A 20,632-nucleotide genomic window follows, 5' to 3' on the forward strand; every position below is an offset into this window, starting at 1 on the left:
TGATTCGTGTGATATGACCTTTTTTCACCTGCACCCTGCCCACTTCATACTAGTGAGAAGAGCACAAACATAAACACGAATAGAGAAATTTCTCACATGAAATAACCAAAACTGATCCAACTTCCAACCTAACAGTAGGTTTTCTGGGCCTGTAAAAAGAAACTGTCTGAACTTGTTCAACCTTTGGAGATTAATTTATTTCAAAATCACTTCAAAACATCATCAACAGAAACCGCGAGTTACCTTCTGTACAAACAAATGTTCAGCACCTTCAACAGATCTACGTCATACTGTTCATGGTGCTAAATGAGGACGGGTGTAGGAGACGGGTGTAGGGCTGTTTTGACACAAAACCACACACCTCTTGCTTTAAAGACACCACGGTCCCAGTGGAAGTAAAAAAAACAAAAAAAACATTCTCCAACACTGTAAGTGCAATAACTTATTGCAATGGAACATTATATAATGTCACAATCAGAAATAGAAATACTTGATTAACATACAAAAAGCTGCTTAAAGCTATAAGAAAATTAAAAAGCACTTTCAGCCTGTGTAAAAGTCCAGAGCAACTCTTCAGAATAATACACACACATAACATAATTTTACATTTCTCGGCATTACTGTAATACTTCATTGGTTTATCTCTGGAGGTCCATTATTTGACAAATAAGCAGAAAGAATTGTACAAGCAAAAGAACAATATCATTTATATTGTTCACATTCACATAATACGACATTATAACTATGGATTTCAATTGCATTATTTCAGTAGTATCAACATGGACGGAGCTGCAGAGGAGTGGAGCACTGAGACCAGCGTAAAGACAAACACACAGTCAACTCAACAAAGTAGGATTTCAGTCTCAGATGTAGTCATGCATAAATTAGTTTTGACCAGATTCTGATTTGATGATAATGTTTCTGATTTTTAGTCCACACAACCTACAAAGTCTATATTAATTCACAATGTTTATCCTTTATTGAATGGCGTCATAGAAAGGGCTTGATTAGAAGGCAACAACAATCTTTTTTGTCACTTTTTTGTCACAATTGGATATTATTAGGAATTCTAAAATGTCTTTTCCTTCATATGGAAAAAAGAAAAGCTTTGTAATTCTTTGTACAATTTAAGTGGAAATTTTAAAGGTACTAAACCCTCAAGTGGAGCTGCAACAATGGGTCGATATAAAAAATTTCATTTCAATTTCATTTTTTCATTTTTCAAGCAAAAACACTGTCTGGTTCCAGCCTTTCACTTTGCTGCTTTTTATTATCTTATGTGATAGTAAACTGAATATTTGGGGGTTTTAGACAACAAAACGAGACATTTGAAGATGTCATGTTTGGTTTTAGGAGATTGTGATCGTGAGAAATTGTGATTTTTCTGGCATGTTATACACCAAACAATTTATCGTCCAATCGGGAATATAATCTGCAGATTAACCATAATACTAAGACTGAAAATAGCCATCAGTTGCAGTCCTGCCTTTAAACAAGAGGGCTGTAATGGGCATTCAGAAGATAAAATGATCAACCAGCTATGAGGAGCAGAAACAGACTCTCTTGCCATCTCCCTCACAGGGGAAAGAAGCGGGCTTCATAGAGAGATCAGCCAAAAGACTAATGAAGCCTGTCTCTAGCCTCAGCCTGCAGCCCAGCTCTGGTGACAAACTTAATCCAGCGGGGTAACACACAGAGACACCCCTGCAATCACTGGACATACTCTCCATATTCCTGCAGCCTAGCTCTAATGTCATCACATTACCTAAACGTTATAGAATGGTCCTCAGGCCGATGGGGGCCACTGATTTGGATTTGTTTCTGGCATGTGACGGATTCTGTGAGCAAGCTTCAAATCCGAGAGTCATCACTGCTGAGCCCACGTCTGATGGTGAATTGATTATTACAGCGTGTGGAACTGTGTGAGCAGTATGTCCTCACTATGTACGCTGTGATGTACTATGGTGTTCGCAGGGCAGGCCGGCTCACTTTGATGCTAATTAGGTGTGTCTATTCCTTTTGGTTGCTAATTGAAGCTGGCGTGGCTAGTTGGTGTTGAAGGCTGCTGCTGTGCGTTTCTGCGCCTTGTCTGGCAGTGGAGACAGTGTTTCCTGTAACCTGAGCCTGAGCCTAGCAGGGGAGCCTGTGGAGGCAGCCCTGGGGGAGGAAATGACACGTTGGTTTGAAATTGCTGCGAATCCAATGCCTGCCTTCCTCCCACACTAAATTGGCACAGGTCGTGTCTGCTCTGGCTCAATTAGACTCTGTTCGCTTATTGCATTCAACCCCTCTCCTTCTTTGCAGGGACATAAACTTCCAACCGTGGGCTAGGACAAAATTAATGTTTTCTCTCATGACCAATTATTGTTTGCTTTAAAGGAAAGTTTTCAATGACAAGTGACAGAAAATAAACTCTCACCTCGTAGTATGCATCTGTGCTCATTCTCCTCCAGTGGCCTTGTTTTTTTAAAATGGCTTTTAAACTACAAATACTGATCGTTCAGATATGTACTCAATCTCATGTATACAGTGTGAGAGACAAGTCTAAAGTAACACAAACAAAATGAGTGGGCAGGATAGGTGGTATAAAAAATAAGCTAAAGAAAGTATTAATATTAATTCTGTAAATTAAAATATGGTATGATATGGCTGGATTTGGCACTGAATTCCTGTATTGAAAGTATTTTGTAAACCACATTTATTATATTGCTTATTTTACTGACTCATGAATGAAACACAGTTAATTGGGGGCTAAACCCCATATTTCAATGACACCTGAGAGATCAAGGAATCAAGAATGAACAAAACGTCATTACGTCGTTACATCTTTTTCTAAGTCACACCTCTGTTTTTCTCTCACTTTCAGCATCTGCTGATTGTCACAGTCACTGTTGTTATCTTGGTTGCGTTGGCCGCTGTAATGGCCTCTGTTATCGCCACAGTCTCTCCCTGTTCATTTGACCTGCATTATCATTAGTGCTCTCAGAAAAACTCACTCCTCCCCCACTGCCCTGTTGCGCTGTTGGCTGCTCCAGAGAAGAGGGCCATATGGGGATAGGGTGGAAGTGGGCTGTGACATCATGTAGCCCAAGAGATGGCTGCACTGTGTTCCTTGGCCTTCATACGCAGCGCTGCAATGCTGGAGGACTTGCGGTCTGGATCAACATTGAGATCATAGCCATTGATTCCCCCGCCCATCCCAGGACCCCCAAAAAGGCTGCCCATATGTGTCTGTCCCATGTGGCTGCTCCCTGGACTGGGCACACCCAGGAAGTCAGTAACACCTCCAGGACCATGAGGGTGAGGCGGCATGCAGGGGGGGACGGTGTCACAAGGCACAACGCAACCCGGAACTGGAGATGCTCCACTGCTACTCCCAATCCACGAAGGGTTCTGGATCTGGAGGAGAAGAGCAGGGATTAAGTGGCTATAGTCACAATTGTTATAATATCAATGTGTCAAATGACAATGGAAAACAATGTGACAATGAGAAAGAGGTCATAGTGATGAGGCTACAGTGAGTTTTTACCAATCTGCAGCTCCCTGCACCTTTACAGAGCTTTATGGTGAGTTTCAGCTCATTGTTTTGCTGTCTGGCACACAACTGTTATGGTTCACTCCCACCGCCCTCATAGCGTCATTTTTGGCCACAGCAGGCAGCTGTTTTCAGTGAGAAATCTCTAATAACGCACTACCTGCTCCGGCCCAAACGACAGACACAGTTAACAACAGATGGTGAACACAGTTAGCAGCTAAAGAGACAGAAAATTCCTTCAGAAGTTGGTAAAGCCCAAAAGCAGAGCTAAAACACAGAGTGAATATTAAATATTATTAAATATTATACAATATAATATGCAATTCATCAGGTCACCAGAAACACAACTTCAGATGAAATTAAAATCTTCTGAATGTTGAAGTAAGCCACTGTTTGCTAACAAATTCGCCATATTAACTTAAAAGCTAATAATATGTCAGTGGTGTGTTCACAACTTGTTCCCGCAAATGAATCAATAATTGCAGGTTTAATAATATATAATAACCTTATTGATTACTTGATCAGTTCCACCTTTCATAACCATTTATGATTCTGATATTTCAGGTGAACTTGTGCATAGTAATATTCAGTGTCACTTGTTTGCCTTTACCTGTGCATAGTTCTCTGGCCGAGTCAGTAGAGGCAGCTCATAAGCTGTAGAGAAGTGTGTCCGGACCTGTTGCATCTGGCCAAAACGCTCCCTCTTCCTCCACTTGGCTCTACGATTCTGGAACCACACCTGCAAAGAAAACAATCCATCAAGAAAACACCTCAAAATTACAGACCAGCCACTACCAAACAAAACTTGAATATCATTTCATATACAGCCCTCATATCACATGCAATTCCAAGCACTTTTGTACAGAAAACGAGGCCATCTTCTTTGCTCAGCAAGATAAAGTAAGAAACTGAACTGCATTAAATGAAGACAGTGAAGCAAATAAATTCTGCAGCACATGAAAGTCCAGGCCCAGGTTTTAAGACTTGACGTGTCTTTAAAGTGCCGTCCACACGGAGCTATTGATGGCGAGAATCCCCTGGTGCTGCACATTTCAGCTCCTCCCTTTGATACACAGGCGTCTGCCTCCCTTCAGGCTGCCAGCGTCGACAGATCCACATCTGGGCCTGTAGCCATTCATAAATCACTCTGAGAAAGGTGTGCTCTCCCCCACATGTCAGCACAGTGGGATACAGCCGGGGATCCCTCTGTAGAATCCATGAAACCAAAGTTCAACTTTTGACCAAGAATATGCTTTTCTTTGACCGTCTTTGGGTTTATTAAGTATTGTATGAAGTAGGTTCTTCTGTGAATTTCTCCTTGTGAGATTGATAGACATGCTACTTTACAGACTTTCAGTACCTGCTGACAGACCAAGTGCAGGCTACTTAGCCCACTTTTCCCTAGCTGTGGAAGCCATTAGAGCTAAACAGATTTATGATATATGATTTAATATATCCAAATAACACAAATTAAGACATTACAGATACTTAATAAAATTATTATAATAATGTATACCTTTTTTATCCTAATTACTTTAATTTCATAAAATGTAAGCCAGTGGTAGCCACCTCATTTATGTCTCTATATTTCATACCTGTTCTAACCATGCATCGCTGCTGTTCTTTTAATATATCATATCAGTTGTAACTTTTGCTAACCTTTTTTTTTCTACAAAACTTTCTCACATATCCATGCACGAGAATAGAGGAGCAAAGGGGGGTACTGGGAGCAAAGGGGGGGTACTGGGAGTCTCCACATGTTTATCTGTATCTATTTGTTGGTTGTCTGAATTTTATCCTCCCAAGAGGGAAAGGGAAACTTCTTCAAAGAGAAAAGAGAGAGCGATCCTGCTTCGACACAGGGGTTTGAACTTGGATTGTGGGTTGATTCCCAGCCCAATCAGCTTGTGGTTTTCACAGTCCCTGACATGCAATTTCCCCTCAGTCAACCTTCTCAAATCCCCCCTCATGTCTCTCTCACCATTTCTCTCCTTCATCTTAAACACAATAGAGTTTAGTGGCAAACATGAGCAGTGTTGCACAAAGATGTGAATTTTACTAAGGCACCCTTAGGTTTTCTTACACAACGGGAGTGGATTTTTATTAAATCAGATAAAACCATCTGTAAGAAACTCAACATGCGCACAAACCTGTCATTTCTGAATGGATAAAACAACTAGTTGGTTCATTTTCAAAGGAGAGACCATATATGTCCTCCTGTGGCGCATAAAGCCATTGCCTGACGTAAAGAAATGTCGCCTGACTCTGACATTCCTCAGGTCAGCTGGTAAGATTAGAGGACAGCTCACCCTTGCAAAGTGGTAAACTGATATCTGAGGTTTTGGCTGAACCCCAATGTCAAGGTGAGAGGTGGTTGCCCTTTGAATTATATCATATGTTTGCAGGGGGGCTCAGAGTCTATGTTATGCTCCCCCTGAGGATTTGGGGTCTATTACTGTTTAAGGTTTGTCATGTCTTTCCTTTGGTTCTTCTTTGGTCATGTGAGCTCATAACATCAGAGGTTTCCAAATATAACCCTCCACACAAAAGCCCCTGATTGGATGGATTTAAGCGCAAAGCTCACTTAAGTTATAATTTAGGTTCTACAAAGTTATGGCAATGTTTGATCAACACAATATAATGGGGTGGTGTATAAATACCATGCCACTTTTAAGGACATTTCACATGTCATGTTGATACATATTAAGCTTTTTGCGTGTCATTTAATGCCATTACAGATTTCACTTTTGGACATACAGGAAAGGACAAAGTCAGGACTGGCATCGTCATGGTAACAATATGGTGCAATGTGTGCAACTGTAACACTGTATTTCCCGTCGGGGATCAAAAGTATTTCTGATTCTGATAAACATGCGGTTAATGTTATGAAACAGTTGCAGCTTGGTTAGGTTTAGGCAACAAAACTACTTGGTTTGGGTTAAAACAAGTATGTTACATAAATCACAAGTCACATTAGTACTTAATGCTTAACTAATTATGTAATGTAAGTTAAGTAACGTAAAACTTTAAATAACTTAAAACTAAGGGTTAGAGATAAGTCAACATGGACTTCACACAGGACATGAACCACAGTCTCCTGGGTACAGTTCCTGTTTGTTTGACCCATCTCCCAAACACAGACTTTGTCACACATTATACTACATCACCTGACTTTGTTTTCTCTATGACGTTCATGTATCAAATGCCATCTATGTACTCACAAATCCAGAAACAGGAGGAAAAAAAAGGATTTTGGAAGTATTTTCAGAAGAGAAGCAAATGTTGTTAAACAACCTTCTGGGTTTTTCCAAAGATGGCCGGGTATTTATTTGAAGGAAATTCAGATGCTTAGCTCTGTCACTCGAGTGCAATGGTGAGAATACGGGACAAAGGTTAATGTAGATAAGGTTAATGTTGTTCAAGTATTACAGTATATATCTGTTAAAGCGCTGTCATCTCAATTGTGATGGATAAAGATAGCTCAACAGCTCCTTTTCCCTTAATCTCTTTGTCATACTCCCACCCCATTGTTGAAGCTCAGCCTCTTCTCTCCCACTCCAGCCCCTCCCTCCCCCCACCACCAACCCCTGTCTCCATGTCTCTCTGCTCTCTCCTCCCTCCTCCCTCCTCCCTCTTAAGTCAGCGAGGGGAAGTGGGGATATTGGAAAGTGAGATGGGAGAATGTTCAAACTGGAGCTTGTTTTCATTTCATGTTTAATTTCCTGACGCCTAAGCCCTTGGCTTTCCGCAGCTAACCCCGCTGACCTTTCGGAGGCGTGCAGACGAGAGCAGCGGACCAAGCATACACATACACCCACACAGGATGCACACAGAAACACATGCATTTACATACCATGTTATATACAAATTCAATAAAAAATTCATTCTTTTAACCTGGACGCTCTCACACACTCACTGCAACCTTTTTATAACCAATTTCTGAGCTCATATATGTCCCTTGTCTTAGTTTCTGGTTGTTGAGTGTGTTATGTTTCACAGAGGGTTTGCTCTACGTAGCTTTGCCTTTGAACGGCAGTAGGAATGAGACCCAAGCCAAATAGTTTGGTAGGGAGATCATTCGGGAACATTACGAAGTCAGATGTGTCCTTTGCTGTTCCGTGTCCCTTATTCCCCAACTTCTAAACTTTGTTAGAAAAGAAAGCCAGTGGGTGTTTTTACACAAGCAGAATTTCAATTAACACAAAGAATTTGTATTATTTTTTAGTTAGGTCTCATAATGATCAACAGTGACCCATCCTATATATGAAGCCCGAAAGGATGATATTTACAAACTGCAAACTCTTACTACTCTTACTACACTTACTACAGCAAACACTACTACTACCATTTTATCTAGCGGACATCTGCAAGGAAGGTGGTTCAGAGCTCTTGGAGCTCCAAGTGCTTGGCGGTGATACAGTAATTGCTAAAGACGTTGACAGCAAAAGGCAGCTTACAGAGCCATTAAAGAGCTTTATTTATGCTCCAGAGCCAGCAGGCACAGAGAGAGGAAGAGGGAGAGAGGGAGGGCAGAGTGCACAACTGCAAAAGCTGCTTTGAAGTCCAGCCGTCTCACCTCATCTCTGTCATCCAAGACCACGACGATTGATAGACTGCTTCAGAAGTCACTCACACACAGCCTCCTCCTCCAGAAAAAGTGGGCACAGTGGTGAAGTTCAAGTCTGAGGTTGAGAGCTAATTGTACTAAATAAACTAGTGGCAGCAGAAGTTACAGATGTGATTATGGAAAACTGCAGCCCGACTTTATGAAGACATTCATCATCAAACTGAAGATGAAACTGTAGGACCTTGACATTGGCGTTTTGGCAGAAAACATCTGTACTCTGGATTTCAATGGCTGTTGTTTCAGAGATGAAAAGGATTCTCCGATTGCTTGCCAAGCTTCGAGTGCCCCTTGGTATTCAACAATTGGATATCCCTGGACTTTGTCTTGATGGACCTTCAGTTGAAATTGTGGGGTTTAGTCTTGATTGCGTGCATATTTAGGGTCTGATTTTAGAAGTATGGGTCAAACCTCACAGTGACTCAACAGAGTCTGCTGTGTGCCTGTCAGATGAGGAAGTTAATTATATTCATCTGGGGAATAGATGGGTCTGTGTGAACGCAACATGAATGTACTTATTTTACTGTACCACCACAAGGACCAGGCCAGGTTCTCTGTCCCTGACTATGTCTTGGCCTGTGCGTGGAAATTGAAACTGGCATCTCAAAGTGTTTTTTATGTCCTTGCCAAATAGCTTTGATGACTTTTTTTTTTTTTCCTGTGTTTTCCCTCCCCGCCTCCACAATTGTGCGGTGAAGAAGTTGGAACATGGTAGTGCTGGGGAGAAAACCCTTGGCCTCTGACCTTTTTGCAGAGCCTGCAGCATGTAAGAGCTAATAGCAGAGTATTCCCTTAGTCCCACCCATCCACACTCTGATCTAAAACTGGCAGGCAGAAAAAGAGATGGAGAACAATAGGCCTTGCTGTCTGCTGTTCCGGACAATCTTTGTCAACATGCCAGTCTTAACTCTCCCAGCCCTCTCTGTTAGTTCCCTGAGTGATTATTAACATGCAAACATGGACGAATGCAGTCACACACAGCTGTCCTCCCAAGAAGGAATGACAGCATCCGTCATTAAGTGCCCTAAAACAACTTTGTTTGCGTTGTGTAGTTACAAAGCCCTCTAGTGGCTGTAGTAATTTGGCGGTGACAATGTCATAGAGTGACAAAGTCCAGCTAAGGAGGGAGTTGGTGGAGGGTGGGGGGTGGATTGTTTATTTTTCAACAGTGATTTGAAAGAGTTTTTGAATGCACAGACAAACAATATCATCCTGCCAATAGGGGCGTCAGATCAGAAAACATTTGTCATTGTAGAGGGCATAGACAAATGGTGTGTTATGTTGTGTAATTTGGAGGACTTGTTGGCTCATGTCTATGCAGAAAGGAGTTTTTCACATGTAACCTGGTGTTGTTCCCGCGCCCTCACCTGTACACGAGCCTCGGTCAAGTCTGTCCTCAGTGCCAGCTGCTCGCGGGCATAAACATCTGGGTAGTGTGTCTTCTGGAAAACCTTCTCCAGCTCCTCCAGCTGGTAGCTTGTGAATGTCGTGCGATTGCGTCTCTTCTTGCCTTTGTTGCTCTCAGCCTCACTTTTGTCCAGAGGGCTGGAAAGGTCCGAGCCCGGCCGCTCGCTCGGCCCTTTCTCGCCGGGCCCCTTTAAGTTCAGGTAGCTGCCTTCCATCCCTGCTGGGTCGACACTCGGGGGCAACTCAGACTCTGTCAGGCCACTGTTGTCTTTTCCTGTAAGTGTGAGATTCAGAAAGAGACAGAAAGAAGTGTGGAAAGTTACAATCAAATGTATCTTCAACAATATTACTCATGAAGTTCAGTTTACTTGTCAATTGTACTACTTGGTCAGTGAAAACAGTCCAAATTTATGGAATTACAGCACTAAATCTGATTGATGTACTACTCAGGAACCTCATAAAACATATTTATTTATTTAAAAAAAAATAAAGTTTAGATGTTACACTGTGGTTCTATTCAAATACATCTGAGCAATTTTGGTTTCTGTTGCAGTGTGCCGTTCTTACAATTTTCTTATGAAGCATGAAAAATCTGAAATCTAAGTTTACTTAAGTGTGGTTTTAGACACAATACAAATCATATTCTTACTGTAATAATATTATTTTCAAACAAAGTATTACAACCAACTTTCTGGCCATTTTAGACCAGAAAAAAGACAGCCACATGTTGTCAATAATAGTCCTATAATTATCGTTACTACTCTATAATTGGAACATTCAGCAGAGCAATACTTTCTTTAAAATGTAGCTAAATAAAACCATGGTGCCTCACATTCAAGTGAGTGTGTCTGCTCATCATCACATTATGACATCCACACAAAATTGCATTTACTTTAAGCTTACATCACCTCTGTAATGTTTTATTTTAAGGTTCAAAGGCCTTGTCTGTATGCAGCAAGTCTAAAAGTTGCAGAGAAGAAATGTTGTTCTCTGTTTGAAAGGTGTCACTACACATTGGCGTGACCTGTGACACAACCCTTGAAGCTCTCTCCCTCACATCTTTCAATCACGCCACCTGAAACTCAAGCCACGCAAAACCTGCTCCATTTCGATCCATGTATGTGGTGGGCCTTGTGTACAGGGGCGACCACCACATATGTAAACAACATTGTGTTTGTCACCTTCAATTTCGAGAGCTTCCATTTGTGACAGACCTCGCTCTATTCCTGTCAGCACTAGCTTTTTTGTTTCCTTTTAGGAGATGAAGAAAGCTGTCCATTCTCCTTCAATAAACAAACAGTCGTGTGAATAAATAAGCTGAAGGGCTCTGGTTGCGGGCCAGTGAGAACAGCGCGCTCTGTCAGCCTCTCTGTTTGCCTTTCATGCGAATGGGCACCAGGTTCGCCCTGTACTAACTGTATTGGTCCAAAACCAGCGCATAATGGTCTCCTCCACATAAACAGACTTGTGATTCTTGTGCAACACTAGCATTACTTTAGTCCGAGAACATTTGTCTTTAAGGTAGATCAAGTTTAGGATGATTAACTTGATAGTTATGTGTGTGCATTTTACTTAGTCACTTTGCATTCTTTTTGAGTAATGTCAGTAATGGCTTCCTGTCACTCTCAGGAACCCAGTGCCCTGAGGGAAAGAGAGTTGACACCTTGTGGCACTGGTGACTCTCTGAGCCAAGTGTTTTAGTGGTTAGTGAGATGACTGAATAGTTTTAGATTGATGAAGCTAGGCGGTGGCTGTCTGCAACATGCATGTTTGTTTTCATGGATTAGTATGCCTTTGGCTAGTGTGTCCCACAATGAGATGTCAATAGTCATCCTCTCGATACTGCAGCAGCCCTCCCCCTCTCTCTGGCTCAGACTTGCCCCGACCGAGACACTAATGGAACAACACAGCTCACCCAGCTGGAGTTCATGACCTCATATCACTGTGGCCCACCTGTCAGACCCTCTTATAGTCTCCACGCAGGCAGATGTTCTGACATCACCAATCCCTGTGCTGGCCTCTTATGCTAAACACCGTGCAATATTTTCATTCTGCCCCTGGGCAGGAGCATGGCTGCAATGTGAAAAAGTAAGGTCAACTCAACGGTTCTGCTTGGCATTTGCATCTGTGAAGAATAATGCATTTATGCCCCTGAGCAAGGGATATATCCTGTAAGACAAAGAGTACAGCTGGGCGCATAGATGAGGGAATGGTTGATGTTTGGATAGTGGTTGAATGAAGTTCTCAGATCTACAAAGTTACCCTGAAATCTACACTAATTAGAATGTTTCTACCTTAAAGGAATAGTATGACATTTTGGGAAATACACTTATTTGCTTTCTTACCAAGAGTGTCTGAACGGTAAATATGAAGCTACATTGAGCAGCGGTGTACCTTAGCATAAAGACTGGTAAAAAGGGGGAAACTGCTAGGCTGGTTCACTCCAATGGTAAGAAAATCCACCTACCAGCCCCTCTAAAGCTCACAAATTAATGGTGTTTCACTTTTTAAAATCTGTAAAAAAAAGTTTTAGACATAACTCCCCATAAAAAGATTCGATTTTTACACGTCTGTTTTTGTACAGATTAAACAAACAAGACACAATGTGTTAATTAGTAAGCTTTAGAGGTGCTGGATGGTGGATTTTTGTTACCTTTGGACAGAGCTAGGCAAGCTAACTGCCTAGTGCCGGTAGCTTAAAATTTATTACGTAAAGAGAAATAGCTAGAAAATGAATAAGTGAATATCCCAAAAATATTGAACTATCCCAGAATTAAACAGACTTAAATCACTACCATTTACACCATAATATGCTCTAATGAACATCTTTCTCTGTGTAGTACTCCAAAGTATCTCTGTCACGCTAACCACACATAATCCTTTGCCACAAACATCTTCCAGTATTCCCGCATGCTGAGCTGTCTTTTCTGCACGCTGTTCTGGAGAACACAGCCATCAGACACTGCTTTCTTTTGGGAGCCAAGATTCCACTGCGTTGGCTCCAGATTTTTTTGGCATTCGAAGGAATGTGTTTTTGACTGTTGTTCTCATTTCATTATTCATCAACGTATATATAAATGCACCAAATATCACCGGCTGATCCTGCAATTTGCCAAAGTAACTCTGTGACAAGCTGCAGACCTCTTCAGTTAGCTGGGGTCAGATGTTTACTAGGGTCAGCAATTTAATCACTGCTGAAAACAGAGAGAAAACATCAAAGTGTAATTTAACTGCTTGTAAAGCAACAGGGCACCCTCTCCGTTTTTATGGAATGGGACGGGAGGGTCAAGTGAAGCCAAATAAAAGAAACACTATAAATTAGTAACCTGGGGAAGGGTTAATGACCAAACACTAAATAGGGAAGGGAATGCTTTTAAACAGAGTGTTTTAAAATGTTCTCTCAAAACACTCAAAGATGGCAGCAGTATGCCACAATGGCTCTCCACTTATCACACCTTATATTTACCAAATAAAGTCAAATATTCCATTGGCTTTGCTGACTATTCATTTTATATTTATTGCTGGTTTGCAGACATGCTTTGGGCTAGATCATTTTTTCCTGCAGCACAGTCCTAAGACCTGATGTTGACTATTGTTTCCTCAGTAGAAGGGAGGCTCCCAGATGTTCCTGAGGAGAGATCCATGCCAGTGGCTCACGCAGGAATGCAGATTCCCTGGGAAACCAAAAAATCTTTCTGTTCAGCCTCAGCTTCTGATAAATTGACACAATCATGACCTCACTACTGTCATAATACCTTTGGGCTGTGGCTGTCACTGTCTCATATCAAAGCGCACAAAAATAGTTTGGAATTTATGGGGTTTTTAGGGGGGGATGTAGTTAATAGTGGAGGAAGTACACAAAGTTTGTCCTCAAGTGAAAAACGTGTAGAAGATGTTGATTTAAAAAAAGTATTTTGGTAAAACCTTCATTTTAAAAGGAGAGTATTGGCAGTGAAATGTGTGTTGGAAAATAAAAGTGCATATTCAACCTAATGTTGTCTGTTCAGTCATAGCAATAACCCCTCATGGTCAAGCTGAATAAAATTTGTTAATCTTTTTAACGGTATGGGTTTGGTGATGAACATGAAGTAAAAAGAGAAGCATCAAAAGATAAGGAATTGAAATTAAATGTGATTATAAATGATCTAATCAATCATCTGTTAGCCTTTCCCTGTCTTCATGTAGTCCAGACTTCTTTCCACGATCACATTTTACTGTCTAGATCATATTGGAGTCAAATTTTAATGAAGCATTTTTGCCTCATTGCAATCATAGAGAAGCATAAAAAAAGTTTGTGGTGCATGCAATTTCACTCAATGATGATTTGGATTACTTTCCAGACTTTTATTAAAAAGATATATCAAACAAGCAAAATGAGCTGTGTCTCTGTGCTGAAAGCAAGCTGAAAAAGAACTATTGTTAAGAATGGATCTAAAACTGATCATCATACTTCTGCTTTGCTCAGTAGTTTCCATCATTAGCCTGTCACTGTTGGCTTTCTTGAGTCAACATTTTGTGGCTTGTCAGGCAATACGCTTAAATCCCTTTTCTGACCATGCCGTGTGGCCAAATTGTTGCATTACTCAATAAGCTCATAGTCCATTGATAAGAATCAAGGAAGCCGAGGGAAAGACACAGCGCCAGCCTCAACATGAAAGGCACAGATCAAAATGTGGGCCAGCTGGTTGAAGTTTCCAAATCACTTCTTTAATCTGGCCTGCATGCAGATCTCAGGTAGGCAGTGGGAAGTTACCTTCCCCTGCAAGAGAGGCAGCTGTAAGCAAGAGCCAAAGCCTGCTGTGTTAGCTGCACAACAGCATGAGACAGTGTAAGGTTTTTTTTTTTATCAAACTTTGAAAAATAACACCTCATGAAACACTCTGCTGTCAGATTTGAACGTCTAATGGTTATTTTCATTCAGTGGCAAGCAGATAGCTACTGTTTTACCTCCGGAGTAACACATTTATAGAAGCCGCTACATTTAAACAAGTCAGAAATTCATCCTTTCAAGTTTTCTCATTATATATTCTAATTTATTCTGGTTCACAGACTCATGCCGGCACGATCACAGGTGTCATTCTGACATTTGCTTTTTGTTAACATCACCACAATGTGTTATTCATCAGCACATGCATATCCTGTGACATCACTTCCCCGAGCCTTTTAACATGTATTTAGTGGGCTATATTTTGACAGGATGCTTTTAAAACGCTGCCAGGACTTTTTTGGGGTCTTGTTTTGGTTTTCATATGCTGAGAAAAATGTTTTACATATCACAGGATGCTACGATATCCCGCTGAAGGAGGGAGGGGTTGTTTGAAAGTACAAGGACTGACAGAGCTGTATGTTATAAATTTATAATTTGCTTTAAACTGTGACAAGTAAAGACAATGAGGCACAAACAGCCTTTAGTGGGAAACAGTGTACACAATGCAAAGCAGAACTCAGCCTCATTATCAACCACAGGCCTATAAACACAATGATTTCTACTTTTCAGATTTAGCCTTGGCTCCACTTACGTTCTTCTTAAATTTATAAAGAAAGTGTGATAATATTTTCATCCTAAGTTTATGTTTAAAAAATTTTGTGGTCTCCCTATTACAGCAATGAATATGGATCTAGGATGAACAGAAAATGAATTAAAACCATGCAGAAAAAAAAACATAAATGCAATGCATTTCAGAGCCAGAGTTCAGTAAGGTACGTGCACGTAAACATTCATTCACACACATGTGGGTCTTCCCAGAAACCCTCTTTACTCCCCGAGTCCCTCAAATCATTACCCAGTCTCGATGTCCGTTTCTGACTCATTGCTTATTTGTACAAGGTATTGTTGAGACAGGGTTATGTAAACCAGTCCCACTTTGTCATCTCAGGGATTCTCTGTAGCTTTGGAGATCTGATGTTTGGGGAGTATGAATAATAACTATAGGAGCCAGTAATGTACATCTGCTTTAGGTTAATGCATCCCTCTCCTGCAGTGCTGACCTGCATTCCTCAGCACTCGATCAGCTCAGGGGTTTTTATTTCATTCATCGCCATGTGAGCAGGTAGACGGCTCCATCCCTGATCTGTCTGTCTCACTGATTTAAGGTGTACTCAAGGAAAGAAACCCACCAACCTAAGCAGAAATATATTCATTCTCTCTTCCAGAGATGATATTGTATTTTTAATGAGCATCATTTCAAAATCTGGTTGGGACTAAGTATGTTTTTTATCCGCACAATACAACATAAATCTTGCAAAACACTATCCTTTGACTTTGGAAATTTAACCGCAAATACAAGATTATCTACAAATGAATTTTAGAATTGCTTTCAAGCTCTTAAATTGTATAATCTTTGATACTACTGAATCATACGTAGTGGCACTGGAATAAAGTGATTTTAAAGAAATAGGTGTGAATATCATGCAGCATGGCAAAAAAATATTTCCCATTATTTTTTTAACAGGATTACCACAGTGAATTCACATCTTTGCCATTGCTTCTTTTATCTTTGTGTGTTATTAAATGTAAATATGAACATATTAGCAATTTTGTATATATCAACACAGTGTTGGCGTAACTGATGAAACATTTCTTTTCTGTTATCACATTGGTTTTGTAAATAACATCCTGAAAGTGAGGGATACAAATGTTGGGTTGCATGTAAACAGTATCACAGTTGTAGCTGAAGTTGCCACACAGCAAACTCCCCTTGGGTGCTTTTGTCATCATGATGGAGATAAAGCATCAGCATTGAGCAATGTATCTCCCATTGAGGACCACACATAAGAGCACAAGCCTGTTGACGCCTGAGGCTTTGGCAAGACCCCAGTGTATCCTCCCCAGAGCCAGGATGCCTTCATCTGGCTGCAACATTTTCAATAATAACATTGCAGAGCTCTCCTCAAGGGAGGCATATTGCACTTAATGATGGTGTTTAAATGGGTCTTGTCAATGCACTTGCCAGATCAATTCACTTCAGTACCAGTGTGCTTGAATCTGTTTGGAGACTGTGCTCTCAAACTCCAGAAAAAGTGACATTTCTGCTTAAAATAAAGAGTGACTCCAGTTGTTTCTCAGGAAAACCTATTACTTTGCACTTTACTGATGTATTTTTGGCAAAGAGTGGTACTGGCTACTGCGCAAAACAGTTTGTTATAGTGCAGGCCACTTTGTCATTGGTCCCACTGAGAAGAATTAGGGCAGTTCAGTTTTATTTATGCTTTCATCTAACACAGGATCATGCATTTACTGTATTTAAATATGGTTTCCAGTGTTTCCTCTCTTTTTTTCCTGAACTGCTTTCTTGTCAGTGACTGAATCTATTTTCCAGCGCGAATTGCCGATTAAAGTGTAGGCCTATATTTAAATGTTGGGGTTATTGTATATGTTTCGATCAACATCAAATTTCAGCCATGATCATAACAGATGTTTTCCTCTGTAACATCGGCAACATGATAAACATCTGGACCTGAAATATATAGGCGCCGACGAGTCTATAGGCTGATAACTCACCAAAGTATTATTTTTAATGCGTTTAGCCTATAATATATTATGCAAAATATATGTAGGCTTCCTGGTATTAAGTTTTTTTCGGCTTTCGGCCCTTTGTTTTGGACCTGTTGTTATAGGCCTAGTCCATTTCATCTGCTCAATAAGAGGGTTTTCTTTTTTTTATATATAAAACCCCCACCTCTCATAAAAGAGGATTGTTTTCTTTAAACGGTTAATAGCACAGCGAATTGTCGAAAGACTCTGTAAAGCTGTAAAGCTTTCGTTTTAAATGAGTGCTATTTGTCAGGACGTCCAAGCAATCTCTAAATATTTAAATTTGTCATTGACTGTTGTATAATGAGTCTTGGCCTATAACTGGAGGCCAAGACATTTATTTTCCATATTGTGGAAAGTAGTGGTTGTCATCATTTATTTATCAGTAAAGAATATAAAAGAATAAAGAATTATAAAAATTGCAAGAAACGCTGTGAACCACGTGTTAGAAATAGTAGGCTATTTGAAAATGTACTTTCATAATTTTTACCACATAGCCCGTGGATTTCCCGTTTGTGCGTGTGTTCGCGCGTGCCCTGGTGACTTAGTTCACATTTAAATATTTAAATACTTCATGACATGCTTATATATGTAAGTGATGAAGAGAATATTAGGCCTACTGTATGTAGACGTGAACCGACTGCAGTCGTTGGACAGTGAGATCAGTGACGGCTTCATCAGCAATTATATAATGCTTTTAGTGATGTGGTAGAGATGGAAAACCTCGAATCGCAAGGTCAATATCAACAAAAGGGCAAACGTCCACTAAAAAAAGTTTTAAATTACTTCTTCATCTCTCAGTCCAAGCGCACACACCTTTATAAAGGAAATAATTCGCTATCATGTTATGGCTTCAATTATAGCTCAGCTTGCAAGTATATATTTAATATTCATTACAGCCTTGAATTTCGTCAATTAATGATCAAATTTAGTAGCCTACTACTTATAGTTAATTTTAATCCATGCATTTTTTTTCCTGAATTTCTAAAGGTGTTGAGGAAGGCTATGGAATATTGTGCTGCCTATAACACACTAAAAGTTAAATTTTTAGATTTGTTTTTTTCGTCGTAGCTCACAGTTGCCTACTTCAGTTTGATAGAAATTCACATTGTTTCATTAAATATGAATTTCTGTTCAAAAACAGTTCAGTTCACTTAAAAAATGGATATCTGATGGGAGTCCTGCTGGGTTTACTCTCTCCTCCTCTCCGCTCTTGACTCGCAGATTACTGACTTTCAGATGCTGTATTACACACCACAGTGAATTCCTATTATTGCTCGCAAATGTCCCGTCTTGTAATGCATTTCCGTTAAACTCGATACATAAATTGCCTCATATAGCCTACTTACACTGTGTACCCCGCTCATGTGCACTCACCATAGCAGGGAATGAGCGTCCCGTTGAGTCCGCTGTCTGGGTGCAGCTTGCTGCTTTCGGGTGGAGTTTTGCAGGTTGGTCGCTGCATGAAGAGCTGATATTTGTTGAAGGAGCCCTCCTCGGCGCCATCCAATGACTGGCACTCCGGCTGGAAAGGACTTCGGGACTTCTCTCCGTAAGCCTGCCCTTTACCCGGAATGAACGTTGGGCTGTATTTGGTTTCAGTGGTCGGGAAAGTCCTGAACTGGTTCGCCTGGTGATCCCTACCTTGCGCAGTAGACGTGCTATAATATGAATCCATCGATGTCATATCGCAGTATGAGACGCACGCTGCGTTCATACCTAAAAAGTTATATTAAAAAAATCCACACGGTTCACTCTCCCTCCCCTTCTCTACAGACAGCAGATATTCTCCTCAAATTCTCATGCACTGACAAACTCACACTGACGCGCTCGTGCAAACACACACTCACACTGCCGCATCTGGGACTGGTTAAAAAATGAATCAGATGTTTTCCAGAGACTGCAGACTGAACAAATGCTAAAAGCCCCCTGAAGGTTTGCCGGGGTAAAGAGAAATGCCTTGCTCTGACTGATGCCGCCTCAGTAGCCTACAGTGCATCGGACACACACACACACACACACACACGCAGATGCACACACACGCAACACTCCCAGGCTCCACACATCTAAAGTAGGCCCACACCGAGCTCCAGCCTGCGCTGTTATGCAGCCAGTAGAAATGGGAGGTCAAGCTCAGAAGGGGGGGGAAGCTTTTTTTTGGTAAACACGCGGGAGACACAACACATGACATTAATGTAATTAGAGGATGAATGTAACAGTTCATGTCTGAGCACCTTAACCTCTGACATTTTATATCAAACTGTAAAGCATTAGAAAGCGTTGTTTCCATCCTTGTCGGGGGAGCCACATTTGTTTATAAATGGGGAATGTGGGAAATCAAATTTGTGCTTTCTTTGACTCATAAATAGAGAAAGAGGACCTTTAAAATGAAGCGTAAATGAAAGGATCAAGCCGGGAATTTAGACTAATAATAGTGCCTGCAGTCAACCGATGTTAAGCTTAAATATAGGTAAATATTTCATTTAGAGAACTATATTAAACAAAACAACATTAACGTTTGACAGAGTCCGTCAGTGCGGATATATCCACTTAATGATGAGGAGTTAGAGCCCATCGTTGGTAACAACTTTCGGCCTTGCAATTTGAAAATTGGCTACTTCTTAATATTAAATTAATTATAAACCATTAAGCCTGTGACGCTCTTTGAAACACTTGGCTTCGTGCGCTTTAGGACAATTTGGTAAAACGACGCAGCGCCAGCAATTTGCCCTTTGTTGGCGTTAAGGGAACAAGATATGATTATGCCTGTCGGTAGTTGTCTCTTGACGCTATTATCAAGATTTGTAGGTAATGGTAACATCAATTTGAATAAATGAGGAAAATATATCATACAAATTTGACAAAACAAAAAGATTCTGATTATTATACAGCGCAATATTTTAGAGGCTAGTTAGATGTAATTGATTGAATTACTATATATAATTATAATAATAATTATTATTATTATAGTTCTAAGTTGCCTTGTCTGAATTTTATTTTAAGGGCATGACACGAAATCTTTCCATTGCTTGAGCTGCGGCTGTCAGGCCTGAATGCAGATTAATTCAGTATGAACACTGAAATTCAATCCGCACTTCTCTCTCTCTCTGTCTCTCTCTCTCTCTCTGTCTCTGTCTCTCTCTTTCTCTTTCTCTTTCATTTTCCGGCACAATTAACGCGTTAATTATGACTGGGGACATAACTCGTGTTCAGTCGCTGTTAGGCAACATGATGTCGGCCACATCTGCAGTCCTGCTCATCCAGCAGGACGATTACATTTCTTTAAAAATAAAAGATAAAAATGATGCTAACTGTAAAAATCACAAAATCTGTTTTAAGCTGCTTGCTTTCTACCCCTCACTCTTCTAACCTAATGTCGTTCCCAACAGCAATAGTCTTTTAGCATCTATGAAGTTTCTTGCTGAAAGGGGGGGTCAGGTTTAAAAATTTGAAAATGAAATTGCTCACTATTAAAAATACCACTTTACTGGTTTGGGCCCAGTGCACGTGCAGTCTCTTTGGTGTAGTCTTG

The 20,632-nt window shown here is 40.6% G+C and overlaps 1 protein-coding gene across 1 annotated transcript; it reads right to left on the bottom strand.

The window, feature by feature from the left end:
• Positions 1-175: 175 nt before the first annotated feature.
• Positions 176-19,137, bottom strand: LOC119893579 (homeobox protein aristaless-like 4). The gene is made up of 4 exons (XM_038705825.1): positions 18,478-19,137; positions 9,527-9,840; positions 4,146-4,274; positions 176-3,399 (listed from the first exon to the last, which is right to left on the bottom strand). The coding sequence occupies exons 1-4, from the start codon at positions 18,815-18,817 to the stop codon at positions 3,079-3,081; spliced, it is 1,104 nt and encodes a 367-aa protein (XP_038561753.1). The 5' UTR covers positions 18,818-19,137; the 3' UTR covers positions 176-3,078.
• Positions 19,138-20,632: the final 1,495 nt, after the last annotated feature.

Source organism: Micropterus salmoides, unplaced genomic scaffold (assembly GCF_014851395.1).
Source record: "Micropterus salmoides isolate LMB-PRFRI ecotype aquatic unplaced genomic scaffold, ASM1485139v1 Ms_hic_scaffold_8, whole genome shotgun sequence".
NCBI classification, from domain to species: domain Eukaryota; kingdom Metazoa; phylum Chordata; class Actinopteri; order Centrarchiformes; family Centrarchidae; genus Micropterus; species Micropterus salmoides.